This window comes from Ovis aries, chromosome 10, assembly GCF_016772045.2.
Source record: "Ovis aries strain OAR_USU_Benz2616 breed Rambouillet chromosome 10, ARS-UI_Ramb_v3.0, whole genome shotgun sequence".
Classification (NCBI taxonomy): Eukaryota; Metazoa; Chordata; class Mammalia; order Artiodactyla; family Bovidae; genus Ovis; species Ovis aries.
The window spans coordinates 70,194,293-70,207,332 of NC_056063.1; the positions used below are offsets into that span (position 1 = coordinate 70,194,293).

At 42.9% G+C, this 13,040-nt stretch overlaps 1 protein-coding gene across 4 annotated transcripts in view; it reads right to left on the reverse strand.

Annotated features, from left to right (window-relative positions):
* The window catches only part of LOC101106534 (ATP-binding cassette sub-family C member 4), a 187,861-nt gene that overhangs the window by 118,544 nt on the left and 56,277 nt on the right, over window positions 1–13,040 (reverse strand). For all 4 annotated transcript variants that reach the window (XM_042254988.2, XM_042254987.2, XM_027973709.3 and 1 more), the window contains 4 exons: window positions 6,753–6,842; window positions 5,539–5,702; window positions 4,426–4,551; window positions 2,832–3,081 (listed from right to left, as the gene is read on the reverse strand). In XM_042254988.2, coding sequence (XP_042110922.1) covers window positions 2,832–3,081; window positions 4,426–4,551; window positions 5,539–5,702; window positions 6,753–6,842 — 630 coding nt within the window. The remainder of the gene's footprint in view (window positions 1–2,831; window positions 3,082–4,425; window positions 4,552–5,538; window positions 5,703–6,752; window positions 6,843–13,040) is intronic.

A 13,040-nucleotide genomic window follows, 5' to 3' on the forward strand; every position in this document is an offset into this window, starting at 1 on the left:
TAAAAAAAGGAAAAATTATGCCTCAATTGCAGAATTAAATTTATTGAGCATTTGCCCACAAATAATAGGTCTGAGTGGGGAAAGACAGTATAATCTTCCAGAGGTTAAATGAGATTCCAACACATGACCAGCTTGAAAAGGAGCCAAAAGTGCTGGCTGCATTTTTTTTCCCCCAGGGCTCAGGTTGATAAAAAAGCTGGAATTAAATGCCCATTAGAGCCATGAAGTGCAGACCCAAAACAGGTCATGCAGGAAAGTATCGTCAGAACTGCAGCCAAAAAGACTGACTTCCCAGTGGCTACAAAAGGGAAAACCTACACAGCGTTCTGAAAACTATTAACCCCTGAGACACATGACACTGAAGACTTTTGGTACTTTTAAGTGAAGACAAGATATTTATAATCCTATTGCAGTAGCACAATGCCAAGGCCTTCAGTCCCCTTTTATTACTAAGAGAAAAATAAAGGGACCACTGCACCCGCTCCAAGGTGGGCAGAGTTGGTGGGTTTCCTCCCTACGGCGCCCAGAAATGACCTGAGTGGAAATCCTGGGAGATGACCACCCAGGCTACTGAGTACCAGCCTGCAGGAAGCACTGGGGGCAGCAGGACTCAATACCACACCTTGTTCTAAACTCTACATGGCTACCATGCCTCCAGCCCATCTGTGGCCAAACCCTGCCCAGTTCTGACCACTTGGGTCAGTAAACTCAGCTGACCTTTTCTTCCACTCCTGTTGCCCTCTTGATCTTCTAATTGGGCACGAACATATCCAAGTGAGAGACAAGGAAGAGAAGGAACCAAGTTCTTGTTCTTCTTCTTCCAGGTGACTTGCCAGCCCTAAAACTTTGAACACTCCCAGGGAGTCAGCATCACTCTACCTGACATGATGCTGGGCAGTGTGGGGTTGGGCAGTATGGGGCTGGGCAGTGCGGAGCTGGCCATGCATATAGGTGGAAGCCCTAGATCAGGGTGAACGGAGATTCTGGGAGAGTGTCACAGGGCTGCTGGAGGTTTAGCAGCATTTACTTAAATCAAGGACAGAGAAGAAGGTGACCCAGGGGGCCCAACAGAGTGAGCCAAGAGATTGCACCATTCCACATGCCAGGAGGTATGAACAAGGTACTGTTAACAGTGGTTTAAAAAACAAAAGAAATCAGGCTTTGGGCAGAATCCTAGTTCTGTCATTTGAAAGCTGCGTGAGGATGGGTGAGCTATTTTACCGATTACACACGAACTTGTTTCCTTATCTGTAAAGTAGGGATACTAATGTTTATCTCATTCAATTGCCGTCAAGATAAAATCAGATGATGTGTACAGGGTTTAAGAGATCCTGGACCACACAGGGAGCCCTGGCGGCAACGATAACAAAACCACAGCAACACAACACACATGTGAAGCTTCTATCTGGACAGGTCACCGTGTCACTGAGAACATTACTATGGTCCAAATCGATTTCTAAATGTTCTGCTTCAAGATGTGAAAGCAGAAGGAAATTTGATTGAACTGCACGGACCATTCCTTAACAGTGTTGCTAGAAACCCCATCAGAAAGAAAGATAAACTCAGGGGACCAGAACTGACCTCATATGACTGACTTGTTTTAGGTGCAATGGTTTTTTATACTACAGAAACTTCATAAAATATCTCAGCTTTTATGGCAAGACCAAAACATAAAATCAAAACCACAGCCAAACCTAATTTCACCAGAGATCTATTATTGCCAACCGTCACTGTGGAGACATGGGAACAAAACAAACTAGATGTTTTATAAAGCCCAAACACTTAAGTTCATGCCCAGGCTGCCTCACAGAGCCAATTCATCTTCTTTTTTTTTTTTTTAATTTTAATATCTTTATTTTTGACTGATTCATAAAAACACAAATCCTTAAATATCTACAGGGTCTTATCTTGGTGATGGAAATTATTCATGTCTGGCAATTTAAAGACACTTTTTAAAAAGAGAACAGGACAGATTGTGGGTATGTTGGAATCACAAGTTTGAAAGGAAGAGGGCAACTAGAGAGGATTAAGCAGCAACAGAAAAAGGGCAGAGACAAAGAGGCAAATCAAAAGGGGAAGCTCAGAAATCAAGTGAAACATCTATGGAGGAAAGAATCTATTTTCGATACAAAGAACTAAATGAATCTGAGGCCACTCTTTCTGCCCAAGAAACAGGGACCTCTCAGCAAGTTCCTCCTCTCCCGGACCAGAGAGGAATCCTATTCACGCCAGGACTGAGCACAGTCACTACCTAGTCATTCAAGGCAGCACAGGAGATGCAATCTGTTTGCTTCTCCTACTTTCAAACAACTTAATCATCCTGCGTCATCAAGAGCCTGTACCCCTGCGACTCATACTACCACCTGTAAGTGAGCAGGGATCATATGATGTTTACAATGCACTCTAAATGGCAACCCACTCCAGTACTCTTGCCTGGAGAATTCCATGGACAGAGGAGCCTGGAGGGCTGCTGTCCATGGGGTCGCACAGAGTCAAACACAACTGAAGCGACTTTTCATGCATGCATGCACTGGAAAAGGAAATAAATGGCAATCGACTCCAGTACTCTTGCCTAGAGAATCCCAGTGACAGAGGAGTCTCGTGGGCTGCTGTCCATGGGGTCGCACAGAGTCGGACACGATTGAATCAACTTAGCGGCAGCAGCAGCTGTATCAGAAGGCAGGGGAGTACTGAGACATTTTGGAATGACTGCCAGCCTTGGCACTAAACCTCAGCTAACTGGAACACATTTACACCAAACAAAAAGAGGCCAAGAAAAAAAAAGGGCACAAAATCCACCTACAACATAATAAAGTTATGTGTCAGCAAACCTTGATTCTTCGGATGCTGACGAATGCTTCTGACACCTTCTCAACAGCCGAAGGGAAGAAGAGGGTGACTGTCAACCGCACAGCCCCGTACAACGACACCGCCACAAACACACGGCTGGCTGTGATCACGTTGCCAAGGAGGACGTAGGTGGTAAAGGTGACGAAAACGATGATTTTGCTCGCAACAAAAAATGATGCCAAATTCATTCCTCTAAGGTAGGAACTTCTCAGAATCTTGGAAATTTCCTTCCTGGAAAAAAAAAATGTAGGAAATAGGTAGGAAATAGGTTTTAGAAGAAGCATCTGCATCCAAGACATGAATTCAGTGCCCTGTGTGAGTGGTCCCTTTCTAGGGAGTAGACACAGATTAAGATAATCCATCCCTCACATCCCAGAGACACTGCATACCCAGGGGCTCTGCCTGAGACAAGGACCACATGCTTCATCACTACTTCACTCTTCCAAATAAATGGAGTCTTGATATCACACTTTTAAACATTTTGGGTCAGTTAGACAAGGTATGAACTTCCATTCAACCAGCATTTCTAACAAGTCCTGGGCTGAGTTCTTCACTGATGACAAAAAGACAGAGCCCGTCCCCACGAGAAGCTCATGAAATCGGAGGAAAGAAAATAAGCAACCCCAAAACTGAGAGACACTAAGACAACAGATAGAGGCAGGGAGCAGAGAAACAAAGAGCAAAGGCGTGTTAACTCAGAGCAGTGGCATCAGGGTAGGTCACAGGGTCAAGGAACTTGAGAACATGAGCTGGAGTCAGTCAGGGCTGGCGGAGGCCAGAGAAGAAGGAAGATGAGAGTGTATCTCCAGCAGAGGGAGGAGCGCTCACAAACGTGCAAAGGTAGAGGTGACGGGAGCAGGCAGGGAACTCTAAGCATCCTGTGCTGGAGTACAAACACACATCAGAGGTGTAAAGGAAAGATGGAAAAAAATTCTATAAACAAAGCAAAGCATAAAAAATATTTTTATGGCTCTGTTTGGAATAATACTGATTCATTAGAGAAGGAAATGGCAATCCACTCTGGTACTGTTGCCTGGAAAATCCCACGGACAGAGGAGCTTGGTAGACTATAGTCCATGGGGTCGCCAAGAGTCAGGCACGACTGAACGACTTCAATTTTCATGGCTAATTCATGCTGAGGCTTAACAGAAAACAGCATAATTCTGTAAAGCAATTATCCTTCAATAAAAAATAAATTAATTAAAGAAAAAAAAATACTGATTCATAAAATCTGGCCTGATACATGTACACTCAACCTCTATAATCTTCCCATCTGTGCTGTATAAGTTATAGTTTCAGTTTAAATATCATTTTAAATGCTAACATCTTAAATCATTGCTCATTTGGGATATACAGTATAAAGAAATATTATTTTAATTTCTATAAGAAGCATATATATCTATTCCTTTACTCAAATGACACCTCTCCTATTCAACTTAACCTTCCTGCCACATGTAATAAAGGTGAACTAAAGAGTTATTTAAGCTCACCTTAATCTGAAAACTTGGTAAGACTTCTAAACCACTCCGTAAATATGAAATAAACCAGAAAATACATGTATGTACAAAAACTTACCTTCTCAAATTGGTGATAAGGTCTGCAAAAGACTTTTCCCAAGCATACATTTTTATTATTCTGATGCCAGTTATAACTTCATTCATGGTCCTGATCCTGGTGTCTGTGAAGGCTGCAGTCTTACTCCTAAGGGGACAGACATGAGAGACGAGCCTTAGTGACCACATCCAGAATTTCCTTACCGAATTTCCTTACCAACAGCAGCAAGGGCACAGCCAAGCACCAGGGATCAAATGATTACCTACAGCTCTCCTAAGCTGACAAAACAGGCAGGTCCTACTCAAAGTACAGACAGAGGAAGACTTCAATTAGGGAGTCAACCATTCAGCCCACTTCAAGAAGTATCCTGGAGAACTTCACAGTATTGGCTAAGGAAGACCTGAAATGAGTCAGATACAAACCACCTGCCCAAGGAGGTCGTGGTTGGGTAGAGAAGTCAGAAAGACACCCAAACCTAACAGGAAGACAGTGTCGGTGATGTAATAATATAGGAGTAAAGTGCTGGGGAGCAGAAAAGATGGGGTTGTTAATGGCACTGGAAAAGGAGAGCAAGAAAAGCTTCAGAGACCTGGTAGCATTAGAATAGCGCCTTGAAGGATGAGGAACAGCTTTCCACAGCAAAGGTAGGAAATGAAATTCCAAGGAGAGAAAAACACCACATGAAAATGTATACACACAAAAAAACTTAAACGTGTTTCAAATAGCACAAGATCTCCATCACCTGACAACCTGGACAATGACCCACCTCCAAGCTCTAATTTATCACCATTAGGCCCTTTATCACCAGTCTCTTTTCTATCAGAAACGCTGCTAGGACTGTGGTACTTTACAAAGTCATATTTAAGATTGATCTTGCTCTTTGGGTGCTTATAACGTTGTATTAAAAACAAGATACGTACAATGTATACACACCTGAAAATGGTTCTAACATAAGCATAACAAAAATATATGCATCTGGAACTGGGCCTGTAAGGTTATTAATATTTAATAAAACGTAAATAACATCATTTAAGATACATTCTGCTGAAGGACACTCTACTTATGCAGGTTTGGTGCCTGGAAGAGGTTAATCAATTACATATTAGCAATTTTTTAAACCAATGTTTGTCTTACCGGAGTGATGAAAACAACTTCCCGATGCAGCTTTGCAAAGGCAGAAGAATAATGAGAACCGCCATCCCAGCAAGACATGATATTCCTATTTCCATCCAGAGCAGGGCGGTCACTACGATAGCCTGCAGTGGCCCTGCCCACAGAAAGTGCAAGAATATCGTTACCTTAAAAGAAAAAGACAAAGCCTTCTTAGGACTATACAAAAACAAAACCTATAAGGACACAATTTAAAACAATCTCCTGTCAAAGAACAGATGGGGACCGAAGTAGAAATGATTGCAGTGGGTTTTAAACCTGCTAAGAAATCTAAGCATCTGTCAGAGATGCTGCTGTTCCAGGGTAGCACAAAGTCAGCTGCAGGAATGTCCTAGAAGAAGCTGACTGGCAGCCCCGGGAAGCTTTCAATTTTGTCTACCCCGGAGGTTACCTCAAGGTTTCCCCAAACCCTGTCCATTTCAGAATTCAGTCCCTGTGTCCCCTCCAGCTGCCCGGCACCCCAGGAAAGTCTATTTCCCCCACACTCTCCAGTAATCATTTGTGTATGTTCCTCCCTAACAGGCTGTGGCTTCTCCAGGGCAAAACCTAAATCTTATGCACCCCTGAAACTGAGTAGGGGCCTCTGCTCATGTTTGATGAATGAATAACTGAAAGAGAAGTGTCTAATGCAATATAGATTTGACTAGAAGCTACAATGTCCTGGGTAATGTGATCTATTCATAAAGCGTAAAAAAAGATTGCAATGGAACAGTGGAGAGTAGGTTGCCTCTGGCTAGGGACCACCCAGTTGGCATTACTCCTCACAGGCTCCCTATGCAGCAGGCACTGAACAGGGTACAGGGGAAAGAACAACCCCTGCCCACCAGGCCTTCATCAACTCGAAAGGAGGAAGACAGTTCAAGCAGCAAACTGATATCATGTGCCAAGAAGGGCCACGCCAGAAGGATCCCTAACCAAGGGGGACAGTAACCAAGCTGGGCAAGAACTCTGCTACCAGCTATTACTGAAGCATGTTGTATACAATGTCAGAAAAACAAAATTCTTATCTACAGAGCAATACACATTATATCTAAGTTGCACACAGAGGAAATGAGCTAGATAAAGAGAACTCTTGTCTTATGTCCTCAACAGAACCCTGGCTCTAGAATCTGGCATTCCAATAAGCTGAACGCAGTGAGAAGGATGGAAAATGGAAGAGGATCCCTTGGGCAGCTTACCTGATCAAACTTGTTCACGTCATTGGACAGCAGGTTGACTATCTGGCCTGTGGTGGTCTTCCCCATGGCCGAGTTACTCAAGCGAAGGGCCTGAAATGAAAGAGATACAGAATTAGATTCCTGTGGTGACACCAAGTCACTCCTGGAATGTCACACAACAGAGCGCGTTTTGATGGGGTCTTGAGCTATGTCAGGTTGAGGAGTGTGACCCCTGACAGCAGGGTTCTAGGGACCCACGCTTGTCCTTCAACCCCTCAATGTGGTGACAGCCACGTCCACAAGGACAGCAAACAGACAGAAACAAGGCCCCCAACCCTGTCTTGTTTTTTTTCTTGTTTGGATGAATTTGGACATGGGCAAAATATAAACAGATATATTAAAAGGTTCCTATTTACTTTTTAAAGGCAATTTTACATACAAATAAATGATAATTCTTCATGCAGAAAACACATGTTTTGAAGAAGTAGATATTTGATCCCTAATTTTAATAACTAAAAGAAGGCAGAACCGCACACCAATTCTGACTTTAAACTGATCATCAAAGGGAAAAACAAAAAAATCCACCTAATGGGAATCGATGGACCAAAAGGCTGGTTTTGGAACAAAAGTTAACATGAAGCAATTATAATACTGCAGCCAACACAGAAATCAAGAATCAATCACAAAAGAATCACTGGGATGCTACACAGGATAAAAAAAAAAAAACAGAACATGATGTGACAGTAGTATTATTAACAACGAAGACATGACTTACAAGCAAATCTGTCCAGATTTATGCTTCCAACCATGAACGAATAATGGGTATTGGACTTGCCCGCCATTGCAAAACTATGAAACTGGACAAAATATATGAAGCACCTGTTTACAGGCAGTGAAATGCCAGAAGTGCAGGACTGTGACCCCCGGGAAGAAGTGGGCCTTGTGACTGGCTTGTTTTCTCCCTGGGGGTATATTGTGCCCAAGCAGAGTTCAAGTGTCACTGAACTAAAGTGGAAGAAATAGATGTTGTAAGTTCTAGAAACAGCTGTCATTTGGGTAGGAAGAGCAGAGGATAAGTCCAGAACATCTTGTGGGGATTTCCCAAGGGGCTTTGCCCGAACTTCACTGTATGTGAACAGAGGCAGACTCCACGGGGCCTCGATGAGGACACTCAGTGCCAGAAGACGGCAGATTCTACCCAACGACAAGAAAATCTTCCTAATAAACAGCTCAGACATCCACTTCAGCTGTCAGGAACAACAAGACTTACAAACTAGAGTAAGAACCATGTACATGGACTAAGTTCAAAATGGAAATAACTGCCCCAGACAGACTAACAGAACCGATCTAACAGGAATTCCGTATCAGAACAAAACTCAATATCATCTAATCCAAGGCTTGTTTTTAAGTCACTCCGCTGTGCTGAACTCTTTGCGACCCTGTGGACTATAGTCCACCAGGCTCCTCTGTCCATGGGATTTTCCAGGCCCACCAAATAAAACTTAATTCTCAACTCCTAGGTACTGTTTTTTCTTCGGTCCACACACTGCTGCCCATTAATTATAGAAAATTAATCTTCAGTTCTAATAAAGTGTGTGCATGTGTGCTCAGTTGCATCAGTCGTGTCTGACTCTTTGCAACCCTATGGACTGTAGCCTGTCAGGCTCCTCTTTCCAAGGAATTTTCCAGGCAAGAATACTGATGTGGGTTGCCATTCCCTCCTCCAGGGGTCTTTCCAACCCAGGGATCGAACCCGCGTCTATAGTTCACATCCAGTTTAGAGAAAACAACAGAACAACTAATGCTATTATTTTAGTTCTATATTTACTTAACATGTTACAAGGGGATATTATCGCTATTTGGTTAAATTTGTTTTCCTTGTGGAAGCAAAATAGTTCTACCATGAGAACAATAAAAGGCAAACCAACTGGAACAAATCTGCTCTATAAGTCAGACCCTAAATTAGTTAAGTTAATTAATAAGTTATTAACTTTTAATAAATCAAGAACTTCTAAATATTGATTAACAATTATAAAAGCCTACCAATTTTTTTAAGAGACAAAGGATATGTACAGGAAATTCACTACAAAAGAAACACAGAATGTTAATGAAAATTTGTTAATAATCAAATACTCAAAATATGACATCCAAGTTTGGCAGCAGTGTAGGAACATTTCATTTCACCAAAGAGAATATAAGCAGTTAACTCTCGAAGGAAACCTGGCATATCAAAAGTTCTGCAATGCACACACCCTGAGAAATTAAGGCTGTCTCGAAAGGTTTGGCTTTAATCAGGTTCATTTGCACTGCTATTTGTTAATATATAAATCTGGAAATGATCTAAAAGTCAAATTACTAAAAATTAGAAAACAATCTAAATATCGAATTACTGATTATTCTAGAATCCACATGGCCATTAAGAACAATACTATGAATTGTGAAGTATTCATTCCATTGAAGCAGGGATCTATTTATGGGGAGGTGGAGGATAGGGAGTAGAGAAATTACATATGGGACAATTAAGAGAACTCTATGATGAAAGTGAAAGAGGAGAGTGAAAAGGTTGGTTTTCTGAAAACATTCAGAAAACTAAAATCATGGCATCCGGACCCATCACTTCATGGCAAATAGATGCGGAAACAGTGCAAACAGTGGCTGACTTTATTTTTCTGGGCCCCAAAATCACTGCAGATGGTGACTGCAGCCGTGAAATTAAAAGATGCTTACTTCTTAGAAGGAAAGTTATGACCAGCCTAGACAGCCTGAAAAGCAGAGACAAGGTCCGTCTAGTCAAGGCCATGGTTTTTCCAGTGGTCATGCCTATGGATGTGAGAGTTGGACTGTGAAGAAATCTGAGCGCCTAAGAATTGATGCTTTTGAACTGTGGTGTTGGAGAAGACTCTTGAGAGTCCCTTGGATGGCAAGGCGATCCAACCAATCCATCCTAAAGGAGATCAGTCCTGGGTGTTCACTGGTAGGACTGATGTTGAAACTGAAACTCCAATATTTTTGGCCACCTGATGCGAAGAGCTGACTCATTTGAAAAGACCCTGATGCTGGGAAAGATTGAAGGTGGGAAGAGGGGACGACAGAGGATGAGTTGGTTGGATGGCATCACCGACTCAATAGACATGGGATTGGGGGGACTCCGACAGTTGGTGATGGACAGGGAGGCCTGGTGTGCTGACGTCCATGGAGTCACAACTGTGTCCATGGACACGACTGAGTGACTGAACTGAACTGATAATCCAGGCCAAAACATAAATTTTGTTCAACTTTTTTAAAAAATAGTTTAAGAACTGTTAGTCATTCCATTTGAAAAATAAATGTCTCCTTTCTCAACTGTTTTGAATCAGATGTGAAACTCTGTAACCCACATATGGACACACAAATATCACCATCAAAGGAGCAGAGGAGAAAAGAATGTTCTTTGCACATGAATTGAGTTTTCCTGACTAGTGAGAAGTACTAACCCTTTAAGAATCCAATATTCATTTGAACAGCATCTTCCCCCAAACTCTGCTGCAGTCGGCCTTTAAAACCAAAGACGAGAACTCAGTTCACCATTTTAATGCTGCACTCTTCTCATCTCCAGCAAGACTTTTTTCCAGTGCCGATGACCCTCAGTGCATAGAAGAGCTTCTGTCCCACGGACTGCTCCAAATGGCCAAGGTTTTTGGGTTTTTCATATATTATAATTATATCTTTTCCCCTGCCATCAGGTTATCCCTTCCACCGACTAGCTCACCATTACCTACTGCTATTTCTAAACTAGGTTTTGGCATCATAATATCATAAGTGAATCAGAGTAGCAGACCCCGAGTAAGAACCTAAAGGACTCAGAATAGAAAGCAGACTCAGACTCTGGTCACTTATTTTGCATTTGGCTTATTTCCTGGTTCATGGCCCTGCCCCCTAGAATTGTGCATGTCAGATAATGGGAATTATTCCAACAGGTAACTAGGGTGACTGTACATTTAGCTCACCTGAAACAGAATACTGCTATATTTTTCCCAGAGTGTTGCCTAGAGCTGCTGTCATACTTGCTTTCATGATTGCATAATCTAAAGCCATTCATCTCTGCTTTTTAGGGGAGGATGCAGAAACTGCCTAATATCTTCCACCAGCATGACCATAATGGGTGACTATTAAACTAATGAGACTGCCATAAAACTAATCACATTGCCTCTATGGTTGTGTAGATTAAAAAAAACTCACTGCAGGAAATAAAAAACAAAGTCAATACAAGATCAACCACCTGCTGTTCTCTCATCTCACAACTCCACTGCCTTTTTCTTGTTGCTGGCCTGATTTTCCATGGCTGGCCCGCAAACCAGCACAACCTACTCAGCTCTCTACAAGCTTTGAAGGATGTGGCAATTAGCTCCTGCAAGTACCTTTAGCTTTCGTCTAAATCCACAGCACCTCCTGGAGGCACCAGAATGGCAGGTATACAGAGCTGACAAGTGAGCCTCTGAGCATGAAAACCAAAATGTGGACTCCAAGCAACCCAGGCTCTCCCGGTGGCTCAAAAAGTAATCCTGCAATTCCATCCCAGAGCTGGGAAGATCCCCTGGTAGAAGGGAATGGCAACTCACTCCAGTATTCCTGCCTGGAAAATCCGAGGGACAGAGGAGCCTGGTGGGCTACAGTCCATGGGGTTGCAAAGAGTCGGATACAACTGGGCAACTAACACTTAAAGTAAAGTGCCACTGGTGGGTGGAAGCCACTGATACCACCCTGAGGTCAGGCTAAGGATCTGAACCCCTCAGGAGGAGTTTCTGCATATTCTCAGACCTCATCCTCTCAAAGGGCTTTGAGTCACTGAGATGATACGCTGGGAACTCCCCTGCCCCCCGCCTGGGATCAGGGAACTTTTATGGCAAGGGGGCAAAGCTCACAACTGGACACACCCCTCCTAGAGCTACAAAATACAAAGAAACTATATGGGACTAAAAACAACTGCGCTCATGTGCAGTTGGGCAAATTCTGGACCAAAAGATACAAAAAAGACAAAAAGAACCCACTGCCATTTCTGAAGAGCTGGGACCTAAACCAAAGGTGTGGCAAAAACAATGTGCCCCTCCCCCGAACACAATACCACAAAGGGATTTGCAAACCACCTAAGGCCATGGTTTTTCCTGTGGTCATGTGTGGATATGAGAGTTGGACTGTGAAGAAGGCTGAGCACCGAAGAATTGATGCTTTTGAACTGTGATGTTGGAGAAGACTCTTGAGAGTCCCTTGGACTGCAAGGAGATCCAACCAGTCCATCCTAAAGGAGATCAGTCCTGGATTTCTTTGGAAGGACTGATGCTAAAGGTGAAACTCCAGTACTTTGGCCACCTCATGCAAAGAGTTGACTCATTGGAGAAGACTGATGCTGGGAGGGATTGGGGGCAGGAGGAGAAGGGGACGACCGAGGATGAGATGGCTGGATGGCATCACAGACTCGGTGGACTTGAGTCTGAGTGAACTCCGGGAGTTGGTAATGGACAGGGAGGCCTGGCGTGCTGCGATTCATGGGGTCGCAAAGAGTCAGACACGACTGAGCGACTGAACTGAACTGACTGAAACTACCCCTCCAGCCTGATCCCAGACCCACCACAACCCTAACCCCATATAAGGAATCAACTTGCCCTCCTCACTTGGGGAAGGAACAAGAGAACCTGTTTTACCTCCTATAACCAGTGCAGGAGCCCCAGTACAACCTTGCCTGAATTTCTTTTGGGGCCTCTAGGCAATTTCTCTTTACTTGGGGAAGACCAAAAACCCTTGTTGGGATCAAGGTGAGCTAGGGCAACAGAAAGGAGGAAAACCACAGAAAGGGTGGAAAACTCCACAATGAAGAGAGAGGAGATCCAAGAACATGCATAAATATACATTTAGGGCTCAGCAAGATAAGACAGTCTTAATGAGAATACAAATCAACCGTGACCCCAAAGGGAGGAAGGGGAGACTTCTATCAACATTTTCCTTTAATGAATCATGTTCCCTACACCTAAAAATTAGTTCTCAAATGGAATGTTCAGTAGTAAGAATTTATACGTGGGGCCATATACTGTCTTTTATAGCAACTAAACTGAGAACCATTTTTCAGATTATTTTATTGTTAGTATGTGTCCTTTCAGATCAAAAGAATAGAAGGGGAAAATAACATACCCACTCTAAACTCACTAAGGGTAAATCATTTCACTGAGAATTTGTCAAAATCGTAATATTTTCTAAGGGTTTTTCCTTTTTCCTAATGTTTTCTACGTAGCAAAGTGTTGAATTTGATTGAGGACAAGCAATAAACCTAAAGTAATC